This window comes from Pecten maximus, chromosome 8, assembly GCF_902652985.1.
Source record: "Pecten maximus chromosome 8, xPecMax1.1, whole genome shotgun sequence".
Classification (NCBI taxonomy): Eukaryota; Metazoa; Mollusca; class Bivalvia; order Pectinida; family Pectinidae; genus Pecten; species Pecten maximus.
Genome location: NC_047022.1, coordinates 1,455,765 through 1,471,044, shown reverse-complemented (window position 1 = coordinate 1,471,044; position 15,280 = coordinate 1,455,765). Strand labels below are relative to the sequence as shown.

Below are 15,280 nucleotides of genomic sequence, written 5' to 3'. Positions count from 1 at the left end.
TACCATACCCTCTCTGGTACCATACCCCTCTCTGGTACCATACCTCTCTCTCTGGTATCATACCCCTCTCTGGTACCATACCCCTCTCTGGTATCATACCCCTCTCTGGTACCATACCCATCTCTGGTACCATACCCCTCTCTGGTACCATACCCCTCTCTGGTACCATACCCCTCTCTGGTAACAAACCTCTCTCTGGTACCATACCCCTATCTGGTACCATATCCCTCTCTGGTATCATACCTCTCCCTGGTACCATACCCCTTCCTGGTACCATACCCCTCTCTGGTACCATACCCCTCTCTCTGGTACCATACCCCTCTCTGGTACCATACCCCTCTCTGGTACCATACCCCTCTCTGGTACCATACCCCTCTCTCTGGTACCATACCCCTCTCTCTGGTACCATACCCCTCTCTGGTACCATACCCCTCTCTGGTACCATACCCCTCTCTGGTACCATACCCCTCTCTGGTACCATACCTCTCTCTGGTACCATACCCCTCTCTGGTACCATACCCCTCTCTGGTACCATACCCCTCTCTGGTACCATACCCCTCTCTTTGGTACCATACCCCTCTCTGGTACCATACCTCTCTCTGGTACCATACCTCTCTCTGGTACCATATATACCCCTCTCTGGTACCATACCCCTCTCTGGTATCATACCCCTCCCTGGTACCATAACTCTCTCTGGTATCATACCCCTCCCTGGTACCATACCTCTCTCTGGTATCATACCCCTCCCTGGTACGATACCCCTCCCTGGTACGATACCCCTCTCTCTGGTACCATACCCCTCCCTGGTATCATACCCCTCTCTGATACCATACCCCTTCCTGGTACCATACCCCTCTCTGGTACCATACCCCTCTCTGGTACCATACCCCTCTCTGGTACCATACCCCTCTGTGGTATCATACCCCTCTCTGGTACCATACCCCTCCCTGGTATCATACCCCTCCCTGGTATCATACCCCTCTCTGGTATCATACCCCTCTCTGGTACCATACCCCTCTCTCTGGTACCATACCCCTCTCTGGTAACAAACCTCTCTCTGGTACCATACCCCTATCTGGTACCATATCCCTCTCTGGTATCATACCTCTCCCTGGTACCATACCCCTTCCTGGTACCATACCCCTCTCTGGTACCATACCCCTCTCTCTGGTACCATACCCCTCTCTGGTAACAAACCTCTCTCTGGTACCATACCCCTATCTGGTACCATACCCCTTCCCTGGTATCATACCTCTCTCTGGTATCATACCCCTCTCTGGTACCATACCCCTCTCTGGTACCATACCCCTCTCTCTGGTACCATACCCCTCTCTCTGGTACCATACCCCTCTCTGGTACCATACCCCTCTCTGGTACCATACCCCTCTCTGGTACCATACCTCTCTCTGGTACCATACCCCTCTCTGGTACCATACCCCTCTCTGGTACCATACCCCTCTCTGGTACCATACCCCTCTCTGGTACCATACCTCTCTCTGGTACCATACCTCTCTCTGGTACCATATATACCCCTCTCTGGTACCATACCCCTCTCTGGTACCATACCCCTCTCTGGTATCATACCCCTCCCTGGTACCATAACTCTCTCTGGTATCATACCCCTCCCTGGTACCATACCTCTCTCTGGTATCATACCCCTCCCTGGTACGATACCCCTCCCTGGTACGATACCCCTCTCTCTGGTACCATACCCCTCCCTGGTATCATACCCCTCTCTGATACCATACCCCTTCCTGGTACCATACCCCTCTCTGGTACCATACCCCTCTCTGGTACCATACCCCTCTCTGGTACCATACCCCTCTGTGGTATCATACCCCTCTCTGGTACCATACCCCTCCCTGGTATCATACCCCTCCCTGGTATCATACCCCTCTCTGGTACCATACCCCTCTCTCTGGTATCATACCCCTCTCTGGTACAATACCCCTTCCTGGTACCATACCCCTCTCCGGTACCATATGGTACCATATCCCTCTCTGGTACCATACCCCTCTCTGGTATCATACCCCTCTCTGGTACCATACCCCTCCCTGGTACCATACCCCTCTCTGGTACCATACCCCTCTCTGGTACCATACCTCTCTCTCTGGTATCATACCCCTCTCTGGTACCATACCCCTCTCTGGTATCATACCCCTCTCTGGTACCATACCCATCTCTGGTACCATACCCCTCTCTGGTACCATACCCCTCTCTGGTATCATACCTCTCTCTCTGGTACCATACCCCTCTCTGGTACCATACCCCTCTCTGGTATCATACCTCTCTCTCTGGTACCATACCCCTCTCTGGTACCATACCCCTCTCTGGTACAATACCCCTCCCTGGTACCATACCCCTCTCTGGTATCATACCTCTCTCTGGTACCATACCTCTCTCTCTGGTACCATACCCCTCTCTGGTACCATACCCCTTCCTGGTACCATACCCCTCTCTGGTACCATACCCCTTCCTGGTACCATACCCCTCTCTGGTACCATACCTCTCTCTGGTATCATACCCCTCCCTGGTACGATACCCCTCCCTGGTACGATACCCCTCTCTCTGGTACCATACCCCTCCCTAGTATCATACCCCTCCCTGGTATCATACCCCTCTCTGGTATCATACCCCTCCCTGGTACCATACCTCTCTCTGGTACCATACCCCTCCCTGGTATCATACCCCTCCCTGGTACCATACCCCTCTCTGGTACAATACCCCTCCCTGGTATCATACCCCTCTCTGGTATCATACCCCTCTCTGGTACCATACCCCTCTCTCTGGTATCATACCCCTCTCTGGTACAATACCCCTTCCTGGTACCATACCCCTCTCCGGTACCATATGGTACCATATCCCTCTCTGGTACCATACCCCTCTCTGGTACCATACCTCTCTCTGGTATCATACCCCTCTCTGGTACCATACCCCTCCCTGGTACCATACCCCTCTCTGGTACCATACCCCTCTCTGGTACCATACCCCTCTCTGGTACCATACCTCTCTCTATGGTACCATACCCGTCTCTCTGGTACCATACCCCTCTCTGGTACCATACCCCTCTCTGGTATCATACCCCTCTCTGGTACCATACCCCTCTCTGGTACCATACCCCTTCCTGGTACCATACCCCTCTCTGGTACCATACCCCTCTCTGGTACCATACCTCTCTCTGGTACCATACCCCTCCCTGGTACCATACCCCTCTCTGGTACCATACCCCTTCCTGGTACGATACCCCTTCCTGGTACCATACCCCTCTCTGGTACCATACCCCTTCCTGGTACCATACCTCTCTCTGGTACCATACCCCTCCCTGGTACCATACCCCTCTCTGGTACCATACCCATCTCTGGTATCATACCCCTCCCTGGTACCATACCCCTCTCTGGTACCATACCCCTTCCTGGTACCATACCCCTTCCTGGTACCATACCCCTCTCTGGTACCATACCTCTCTCTGGTACCATACCCCTCTCTGGTACCATACCCCTCTCTGGTACCATACCCCTCTCTGGTACCATACCTCTCTCTGGTACCATACCCCTCTCTGGTACCATACCCCTCTCTGGTACCATACCCCTCTCTGGTACCATACCCCTCTCTGGTACCATTCCTCTCTCTGGTACCATACCCCTCTCTGGTACCATACCCCTCTCTGGTACCATACCCCTCTCTGGTACCATACCCCTCTCTGGTACCATACCCCTCTCTGGTATCATACCCCTCCCTGGTATCATACCCCTCTCTGGTACCATACCCCTCTCTGGTATCATACCCCTCTCTGGTACCATACCCCTCTCTGGTACCATACCCCTCCCTGGTACCATACCCCTCTCTGGTACCATACCCCTCTCTGGTACCATACCCCTCTCTGGTACCATACCCCTGTCTGATACCATACCCGTCCTCGTGCAATGTCGCCTAAGTTCTCACTAATTTCCAACTTCTCCCGGAATGAAACTCGAGATCGTCTAATTATAACCTGGGTATACATGAAATATGTACACGACAAAGAACGAAGAATTACGAAATTCGAGTACGAATAAAATGATACATCCTTTTATTATGGAAAATCTATAAAACCCGAGAGAGTCCGACGGTAAACGCTAAGTGATTTCACACTGAATAGAAAGAGACATTCATTATTCTTTATATGGGGGTGCTATTGAACTATGATGTGTTGATATGCCGGAGACACCCGATGTTTTATCGATTTCTATTATCGCCTTTTAATTTGTATACTTCAACAGCTTATTCCACTTTTTTGTCACAATTCGCAATTTGCATATTACCAAATGCCTGGTACTGTTGTGTGACTTCCTGTGACCTGCGTCTTTGTGCACGCGCAGACTGGATCTGTTGGCAATTATACTTACACAAAGCCCGACTGATCTAGGATATTCCAATGGCGACGTTTAAAATAAAACGTGTTTTTGGTTTTAGCATTCGAAAGGTTTGCCTATTAACTCAACATAATGGCTTAGTTGTTATGATGTTTAAGTATTGTAGCACGGCTGTCAATCAGTCTTTAGACAACCAATCAATGACATTGTATAGGTCACAGCCAACCAATCATAAACTCATTGAATAACACAATGAATATTGACTAGTGAATATAGACTATAGACTTATTGAACACTTAATGTAAGTAATCCAGTAAGTACATGTATACACGGCAGCTCATCATACAGGACTGAAGGATGTTACAACATACCGATTTGTAAAAACTAGTTTTGTAATAAATCATGACTTTTTAAGTACTTCATAATATTTCGTGTCATCATGTTACAAAAATAATTGTAACACATTGACACGATGTAATAAATTGACACGTTGTTACAAATTGACACGTTGTAATACATTGATACGTTGTAACGTATTGACACTTTGTAACACGTTGTAACACTTTGTAACACGCTGTAACACTTTGTAACACATTGACACGTTGTAACACGTTGACACGTTGTAACACGTTGTAACACATTGTAACAAATTGACACGTTGTAACACATTGACACGTTGTAACACATTGACACGTTGTAACACATTGACACTTTGTAACACGTTGTAACACGTTGTAACACATTGTAACACATTGACACATTGTAACACATTGACACGTAACAAATTAACACGATGTAACACATTGACACTTTTTAACACGTTGTAACGCATTGAAACGTTGTAACACATTGACACGTTGTAACACGTTGTAACACATTGACACGTTGTAACACATTGACACTTTTTAACACGTTGTAACACATTGTAACACATTGACACGTTGTAACACATTGACACTTTGTAACACGTTGTAACACATTGACACGTTGTAGCAAATTCACACGTTTGTAACACATTGACACGTTGTAACACGTTGTAACAAATAGACACGATGTAACCCATTGACACTTTGTAACACGTTGTAACACATTGACACTTTGAAACACGTTGTAACATATTGACACGTTGTAACACATTGGCACTTTGTAACACGTTGTAACAAATTGACACGATGTAACACATTGACACTTTGTAACAGGTTGTAACACATTGAAACTTGTAAAGATAGAGACACGTCTTGATAGACAAAGGTTGTAGGGTCACTGTTACACGTCTGTGATAGACAGAAGTTGTAGGTCACTGTACGTGTATACAGAACGGTCATTGTACACATTTGATAGACAGAAGGTTGTATGGGTCACGTCACATGTTCAGTCTGTGATAGACAGAAGGTGTAGAGTCACTGACGTACACTCTTGATAGACAGAGGTTGTAGAGTCACGTTACACGTTGTGAAGACAGAAGGTTGTAGAGCACTGTACACGTCTGTGATAGACAAGGTTGTAGTGGGTACACTGTTACACGTCTGTGATAGATAGAAGGTTGTAGTGCACTTACACGTTGTGATAACAGAAGGTTGTATGAGCACTGTACACGTTGTTAGACAGAGGTTGTAGGGTCATGTAACGTCTGTGATAGACATGACAGGTTTTAATGGTCACTTGTAACACTGTTACACGTTGTGTAGACAGAATGAGTTGTATTGGGCCACTGTTACACGTCTGTGATAGATAGAAGGTTGTAGTGGGTCACTGTTACACGTCTGTGATAGATAGAAGGTTGTAGTGTCACTTTTACACGTCTGTGATAGACAGAAGGTTGTAGTGGGTCACTGTTACATGTCTGTGATAGACAGAAGGTTGTAGTGGGTCACTGTTACACGTCTGTGATAGACAGAAGGTTGTAGTGTGTCACTGTTACAAGTCTGTGATAGACAGAAGGTTGTAGTGGGTCACTGTTACACGTCTGTGATAGACAGGTTGTAGTGGGTCACTGTTACACTGTTACACGTCTATGATAGACAGAAGGATGTAGTGTGTCACTGTTACACGTCTGTGATAGACAGGTTGTAGTGGGTCACTGTTACACGTCTGTGATAGACAGAAGGTTGTAGTGGGTCACTGTTACACGTCTATGATAGACAGAAGGTTGTACTGGGTCACTTTTACACGTCAGTGATAGACAGAAGGTTGTAGTGGGTCACTGTTACACCGTTACACGTCTGTGATAGACACAAGGTTGAAGTGGGTCACTGTTACATGTCTGTGATAGACAGAAGGTTGTAGTGGGTCACTGTTACACGTCTGTGATAGACAGAAGGTTGTAGTGTGTCACTGTTACAAGTCTGTGATAGACAGAAGGTTGTAGTGGGTCACTGTTACACGTCTGTGATAGACAGGTTGTAGTGGGTCACTGTTACACTGTTACACGTCTATGATAGACAGAAGGATGTAGTGTGTCACTGTTACACGTCTGTGATAGACAGGTTGTAGTGGGTCACTGTTACACGTCTGTGATAGACAGAAGGTTGTAGTGGGTCACTGTTACACGTCTGTGATAGACAGAAGGATGTAGTGGGTCACTGTTACACGTCTGTGATAGACAGAACGGTCATTGTTACACATCTGTGATAGACAGAAGGTTTTAGTGGGTCACTGTTACACTGTTCCACGTCTGTGATAGACAGAAGGTTGTAGTAGGTCACTGTTACACTGTTACACGTCTGTGATAGACAGAAGGTTGTAGTAGGTCACTGTTACACGTCTGTGATAGACAGAAGGTTGTAGTGGGTCACTGTTACACGTCTGTGATAGACAGAAGGTTGTAGTGGGCCACTGTTACACGTCTGTGATAGATAGAAGGTTGTAGTGGGTCACTGTTACACGTCTGTAATAGATAGAAGGTTGTAGCGTCACTTTAACACGTCTGTGATAGACAGAAGGTTGTAGTGAGTCACTGTTACACTGTTACACGTCTGTGATAGACAGAAGGTTGTAGTGGGTCACTGTTACACGTCTGTGATAGACAGAAGGTTGTAGTGGGCCACTGTTACACGTCTGTGATAGATAGAAGGTTGTAGTGGGTCACTGTTACACGTCTGTAATAGATAGAAGGTTGTAGCGTCACTTTAACACGTCTGTGATAGACAGAAGGTTGTAGTGAGTCACTGTTACACTGTTACACGTCTGTGATAGACAGAAGGTTATAGTGGGTCACTGTTACACGTCTGTGATAGATAGAAGGTTGTAGTGTGTCTGTAATAGATAGACTGTTGTAGTCGGCATGTAAAAATACTCAACTACGCTGATAATTAAATGATCTTTTGCTTGAATATTGATATTTATCTACCCTTAATTTCTTGATTTTAAATTGATATACTGTAAACGTACTTATTTTAGCGCAATCAAATTTTAGCGCATTTGCAGATTTTAGCCAGTTAGCGCAATGATGAATCAGCGCATCCACAGAACTTTCTATAGAAATAGAACGTACAAAAAGTAATTAGCGCAATCATAATTTAGCGCAAGGCTTCCAGCGCGAAAAGCGCTAAAATAAAATTACCGCTAAAATATGTACGTTTACAGTAGTTGACCGAGCCATGCTTTACTATGGAATTGAATCATGGAAATGATGATGTATTTGAGTGATTAGTGAAATTTTATTGTTTATTATTAATAAAGCTGGAGAAAAAATAATGTCGTGGAGAACATTACGATGACCTTGAACTTGACCTTTATTTAGCCAATTGCTGTACCTCTTAGGTCATGATCCGGAATTTAATTGATTATTACGTATTACGCAGTCTAGACGGTAACGGTAACCTTCCGCGCGGCTGTCGGGACGTTTCTAACGTAATAATTACTAACTTCATGAACATTAGATAAATGTTATATTTAAAACTTAACAATGTTTTTTTTCTTTATTTATTAGATAAAGAATGTTTGGTATAATGACTTTTTTATCTAAATAAAAACTGTTTGATCACCCTTTTAATAACGGACTATTTTGTAACGAAGCATTAGACTTGCACGAGTTCGAATTTCAGTGGGCACGGTAATTTTTTAAATAAAAAAACACATTCACAAAAAAAACCACAATTGAAATATAAGGATTGAATCTTGTTCTGGTCGGTTTCATGGGGTGATGAATTGAGTTGCTCTTGAGACAAATTCAATGAACTGCGAAGCAGCAGTTCATGTTGAATTTGTCTCAAGAGCAACTCAATCCATCATCCCATGAAATCGACGAGAACAAGATTCAATCCTTAAATATACTGTTGATCCTGGTTTTGAAAATTTTAAAACAATTACCGAATACCTTTATCACATTCCATGTTCTCGTGATGTAAGAAAGGTCAGCACGTGCTTCCGTTGTGGAAATGCAGATTCAGTTTCATAAGTGGAATACCATCCGGGTACAATTAACTAATCGACCCACTAACGCCGCACTGACATCACCGTGTTTAATCTGACAACAGAAAAAAACATGGCGGGTAAAAACTCTAGCCTCATTTCCCTAATGCCACTGTCCGCCTCTGATAGTATTACAAAACAAGAGTTAAATATATCGACTTTTCAGGCTATCAGCGCAAATCATCAGCACATGGTTTCATGGCGTATACATACCGACTGTACAACGCGGTACCATATATCTTCACCATCATATCGCCTGCGATGACTGCACAACAATGTCAAAGGTCATTTCCGGTCGGTTAAACCGGCAGTAAAATTTGTCACGGATGACACTTTACTATATCTAAATTTGATTGGTTAATATCTGATGTTCGAAAAGTTGAATGGTTCGGTATTTTACGTTCGGGAAAATTTGATTGTTTGATATTTTATGTACGTGAAAGCTTTGATTGGATGATATTAGTTGAATGGTTGATCATCATCATCATCATCATCATCATCATCATCATCCTCATCATCATCATCTTTTTGATAAGATGAATAAAAAAAAGTTAACAAAACTGAATTGTACAAAACTGTACAAGTCTGAATTTCGCTCTAGTTTACTTGAGATATTGTATTCCAATTCCAGCTCAAGTTGTCAAGCCGAGATCGTAAAACTTTTTCCGTCGAAGGCTGATCGCTAATAAAACTCGTACATTTATATATAAGGTTTTTTATAACCTCTAACCGATGTGGAGAAGATCATTCCGTTTCTAAAGCGTATGTTCATAAACGACGATATGGTGTTGTAGAAAACGACTCTACAGCGTCATTGTTTACCAGTAAACGTCACCATGGAAGCTTAAACTTGACGTAAATAGTACCGAATCTATTTCAGCAGGCATCACAAAAAGTTTAGCACACTAACTTGTCCTTACCTCAGAGATTCACCGCATATTCGGCCATTGTCTCATATATTCTATAACACGATCTAGTCACAATTTGATCAAAACAAATTTCAGATAAAAAAAAAATCCATGCATGTAAGTACATTTCCTGGGGGAATATAAACAGGTGTTGCCAAGTCAAGGAGAAAATATCCACGATAGTGAAGGAGTAGGATACTTGTATATCTACAGATATAACGTTTATGTTTCGGCAAATATTCAAATAAAAATCCTCGAATCTCGAGACATAACTTTTTTATCTGATAGTTTACGATGACAGGTACATACAAATAGTCAAAGCTGGAAAAATACACCGGAGATTCGCCTGTAATAATACTTCAGACTAAAAGACATCAATGGCGTCTTACACAAAACAGAGGATATCAATGGCGTCTTACACAAAACAGACGATATCAATGGCGTCTTAAACAAAACAGAAGACATGAATACCGTCTTACACAAAACGGACGATATCAATGGCGTCTTACACAAAACGGACGATATCAATGGCGTCTTACACAAAACAGAAGACATCAATGGCGTCTTACACAAAACAGAAGACATCAAAGCCGTCTTACACAAAACAGAAGACACCAATACCGTCTTACACAAAACAGACGATATCAATGGCGTCTTACACAAAGAAGAAGACACCAATACCGTCTTACACAAAACAGAAGACACCAATACCGTCTTACACAAAACAGACGATATCAATGGCGTCTTACACAAAACAGAAGACATCAATATCGTCTTACACAAAACAGAAGACATCAATGGCGTCTTACACAAAACAGAAGATATCAATACCGTCTTACACAAAACAGAAGACATCAATACCGTCTTACACAAAACAGACGATATCAATGGCGTCTTACACAAAACAGAAGACATCAATACCGTCTAACACAAAACAGAAGACATTAATACCGTCTTACACAAAACAGAAGACATCAATACCGTCTTACACAAAACAGAAGACATCAATACCGTCTTACACAAAACAGAAGACACCAATACCGTCTTACACAAAACAGAAGACATCAATACCGTCTTACGCAAAACAGAAGACATCAATGGCGTCTAACACAAAACAGAAGACATCAATACCGTCTTACACAAAACAGAAGACACCAATACCGTCTTACACAAAACAGACGATATCAATGGCGTCTTACACAAAACAGACGACATCAATACCGTCTTACACAAAACGGAAGACATCAATACCGTCTTACACAAAGAAGAAGACACCAATACCGTCTTACACAAAACAGACGACATCAATACCGTCTTACACAAAACGGAAGACATCAATGGCGTCTTACACAAAACAGAAGACATCAATGGCGTCTTACACAAAACAGAAGCCATCAATGGCGTCTTACAGAAAGAAGAAGACATCCATACCGTCTTACACAAAACAGACGGTATCAATGGCGTCTTACACAAAGAAGAAGACACCAATACCGTCTTACACAAAACGGAAGACATCAATACCGTCTAACACAAAACAGAAGCCATCAATACCGTCTAACACAAAACAGAAGCCATCAATACCGTCTAACACAAAACAGAAGCCATCAATACCGTCTAACACAAAACAGAAGCCATCAATACCGTCTAACACAAAACAGAAGACATCAATACCGTCTTACACAAAACAGAAGACACCAATACCGTCTTACACAAAACAGAAGACATCAATACCGTCTTACGCAAAACAGAAGACATCAATGGCGTCTAACACAAAACAGAAGACATCAATACCGTCTTACACAAAACAGAAGACACCAATACCGTCTTACACAAAACAGACGATATCAAAGGCGTCTTACACAAAACAGACGACATCAATACCGTCTTACACAAAACGGAAGACATCAATACCGTCTTACACAAAACGGAAGACATCAATACCGTCTTACACAAAACAGAAGACATCAATGGCGTCTTTCACAAAACAGACGACATCAATACCGTCTTACACAAAACGGAAGACATCAATACCGTCTTACACAAAACGGAAGACATCAATACCGTCTTACACAAAACAGAAGACATCAATGGCGTCTTACACAAAACAGAAGCCATCAATGGCGTCTTACAGAAAGAAGAAGACATCCATACCGTCTTACACAAAACAGACGGTATCAATGGCGTCTTACACAAAGAAGAAGACACCAATACCGTCTTACACAAAACAGAAGACACCAATGGCGTCTTACACAAAACAGAAGACATCAATACCGTCTTACACAAAACAGAAGACATCAATACCGTCTTACACAAAACAGAAGACACCAATACCGTCTAACACAAAACAGAAGCCATCAATACCGTCTAACACAAAACAGAAGACATCAAAACCGTCTTACACAAAACAGACGATATCAATGGCGTCTTACACAAAGAAGAAGACACCAATACCGTCTTACACAAAACAGAAGACACCAATGGCGTCTTACACAAAACAGAAGACATCAATACCGTCTTACACAAAACAGAAGACATCAATACCGTCTTACACAAAACAGAAGACATCAATACCGTCTTACACAAAACAGAAGACACCAATACCGTCTAACACAAAACAGAAGCCATCAATACCGTCTAACACAAAACAGAAGACATCAATACCGTCTTACACAAAACAGACGATATCAATGGCGTCTTACACAAAACAGAAGACACCAATACCGTCTTACACAAAACAGACGATATCAATGGCGTCTTACACAAAGAAGAAGACATCAATACCGTCTTACACAAAACAGACGATATCAATGGCGTCTTACACAAAGAAGAAGACATCAATACCGTCTTACACAAAACAGACGATATCAATGGCGTCTTACACAAAACAGAAGACATCAATACCGTCTTACACAAAACGGAAGACATCAATACTGTCTAACACAAAACAGAAGCCATCAATACCGTCTAACACAAAACAGAAGCCATCAATACCGTCTAACACAAAACAGAAGCCATCAATACCGTCTAACACAAAACAGAAGACATCAATGGCGTCTTACACAAAGAAGATGTTGATGGAATTACGCTGTGGACACCTTGCAATGTAGCGTTCTGTGGGCCAAAGCGGTAGGTCGCAACAACTGATTTTATTTCAATTAAGCTCCTGCTAGGTATTCAAACGAACGCCATGTCTCACAAGGAACGTCATCTCTAACAGGGAACGGAATGTCTAACAGGCAACGGAATGTATAACAGGGAACGGAATGTCTAACAGGGAACGCCATGTCTAACAGGTCTGGTAAATTGTCGTAAGGAGTCTTATAACGAACGTTCGTCTGGTAAATTGTCGTAAGGAGTCTAATAACGAACGTTCGTCTGGTAAATTGTCGTATGGAGTCTAATAACGAACGTTCGTGTGGTAAATTGTCGTAAGGAGTCTAATAACGAACGTTCGTCTGGTAAATTGTCGTAAGGAGTCTAATAACGAGCGTTCGTCTGGTAAATTGTCGTAAGGAGGTCTAATAACGAACGTTCGTCTGGTAAATTGTCGTAAGGAGGTCTAATAACGAATGTTCGTCTGGTAAATTGTCGTAAGGAGTCTAATAACGAACGTTCGTCTGGTAAATTGTCGTAAGGAGTCTAATAACGAACGTTCGTCTGGTAAATTGTCGTAAGAGGTCTAATAACGAACGTTCGTGTGGTAAATTGTCGTAAGAGGTCTTATAACGAACGTTCGTCTGGTAAATTTTCGTAAGGAGACTAATGACACACTTTGTCGTACCAGGACTTTACCCTACTGTGACGTACTTTACGAGGCATGCGCACTATTCGTGGTTTGATGTTATAGGTTCTGAGGGTGTTAGAATGCCCAAAGATCCAGCAGTAGGTATATGTTGTATGGCGGTGTCCAATCTTAAAAATATAAAGTAAACTGCTTAAAACGTGCTGATTGTAAAACTTTCAGAAACCAATACTAGTACTGTTTAAACGAATTTGGAATATCTTGCACATATTCAAGACCCCCTCCGGTATAAAAAGTCGGGATCTCCCACTGAATAAAGTCAGGATCCCCCACGAAATAAAGTCAGGATCTCCCACGGAATAAAGTCAGGATCTCCCACGAAATAAAGTCAGGATCTCCCACGAAATAAAGTCGGGATCTCCCACGGAATAACGTCGGGATCTCCCACGGATTAAAGTCGGGATCTCCCACGGAATAAAGTCACGATCTCCCACGGAATAAAGTCAGGATCTCCCACGGGATAAAGTCAGGATATCCCACGGAATAAAGTCAGGATATCCCACGGAATAAAGTCAGGATCTCCCACGGAATAAAGTCGGGATCTCTCACGGAATAAAGTCAGGATCTCCTACGGAATAAAGTCAGGATCTCCCACGGAATAAAGTCACGATCTCCCACGGAATAAAGTCAGGATCTCCCACGGAATAAAGTCGGGATCTCCCACGGAATAAAGTCGGGATCTCCCACGGAATAAAGTCGGGATCTCCCACGGAATAAAGTCAGGATCTCCCACGGAATAAAGTCAGGATCTCCCACGGAATAAAGTCGGGATCTCCCACGGAATAAAGTCAGGATCTCCCACGGAATAAAGCGGAATAAAGTCAGGATCTCCCACGGAATAAAGTCGGGATCTCCCACAGAATAAAGTTGGGATCTCCCACGGAATAAAGTCAGGATCTCCCACGGAATAAAGTCAGGATCCCCCACGGAATAAAGTCGGGACCTCCCACGGATTAAAGACAGGATATCCCACTGAATGAAGTCAGTATCTCCCACGGAATAAAGCCGAGATCTCCCACGGAATCAAGTCGGGATCTCCCACGGAATAAAGTCAGGATATCCCACGGAATAAAGTCAGGATATCCCACGGAATAAAGTCAGGATCTCCCACGGAATAAAGTCAGGATCTCCCACGGAATAAAGTCGGGATCTCCCACGGAATAAAGTCGGGATCTCCCACGGAATAAAGTCGGGATCTCCCACGGAATAAAGTCGGGATCTCCCACGGAATAAAGTCGGGATCTCCCACGGAATAAAGTCAGGATCTCCCACGGAATAAAGTCAGGATCTCCCACGGAATAAAGTCAGGATATCCCACGAAATAAAGTCGGGATCTCCCACGGAATAAAGTCGGGATCTCCCATTTAATAAAGTCAGGATCTCCCACGGAATAAAGTCGGGATCTCCCACGGAATAAAGTCGGGATCTCCCACGGAATAAAGTCAGGATCTCCCACGGAATAAAGTCGGGATCTCCCACGGAATAAAGCCAGGATCTACTCCAGTATAAAGTGCGGACCTTTTCCGGTATGAAGTGAGAGAAATGACATCTTTATATGTTCATGTAAAGTTTGTATAGGGAAATGATATCGTTACGTGTCATTGAGATGACGGGTGTATCTCTTTTGATCAACGAAGATAAAAACGGAAATGACGTTTTTACCGGATGTAGACTGCTGAGAGATCAGAATCTTAGTTCGCTGTTCAACGGTGACAAAACAATGTGCAATGACATCAGAGAACACGCTATGGTATGGACGTCCGTCGTCCGTCCGTCCGTCAACAATTGACTTCTTCTTCATAACC

The 15,280-nt window shown here is 43.5% G+C and overlaps 1 protein-coding gene across 1 annotated transcript; it reads left to right on the top strand.

The window, feature by feature from the left end:
• Positions 1-10,200: 10,200 nt before the first annotated feature.
• Positions 10,201-12,780, top strand: LOC117332840 (adhesive plaque matrix protein-like). Its single transcript, XM_033891892.1, has one exon. The coding sequence runs from the start codon at positions 10,201-10,203 to the stop codon at positions 12,778-12,780; it is 2,580 nt and encodes an 859-aa protein (XP_033747783.1).
• The last annotated feature ends 2,500 nt before the right edge of the window (positions 12,781-15,280 follow it).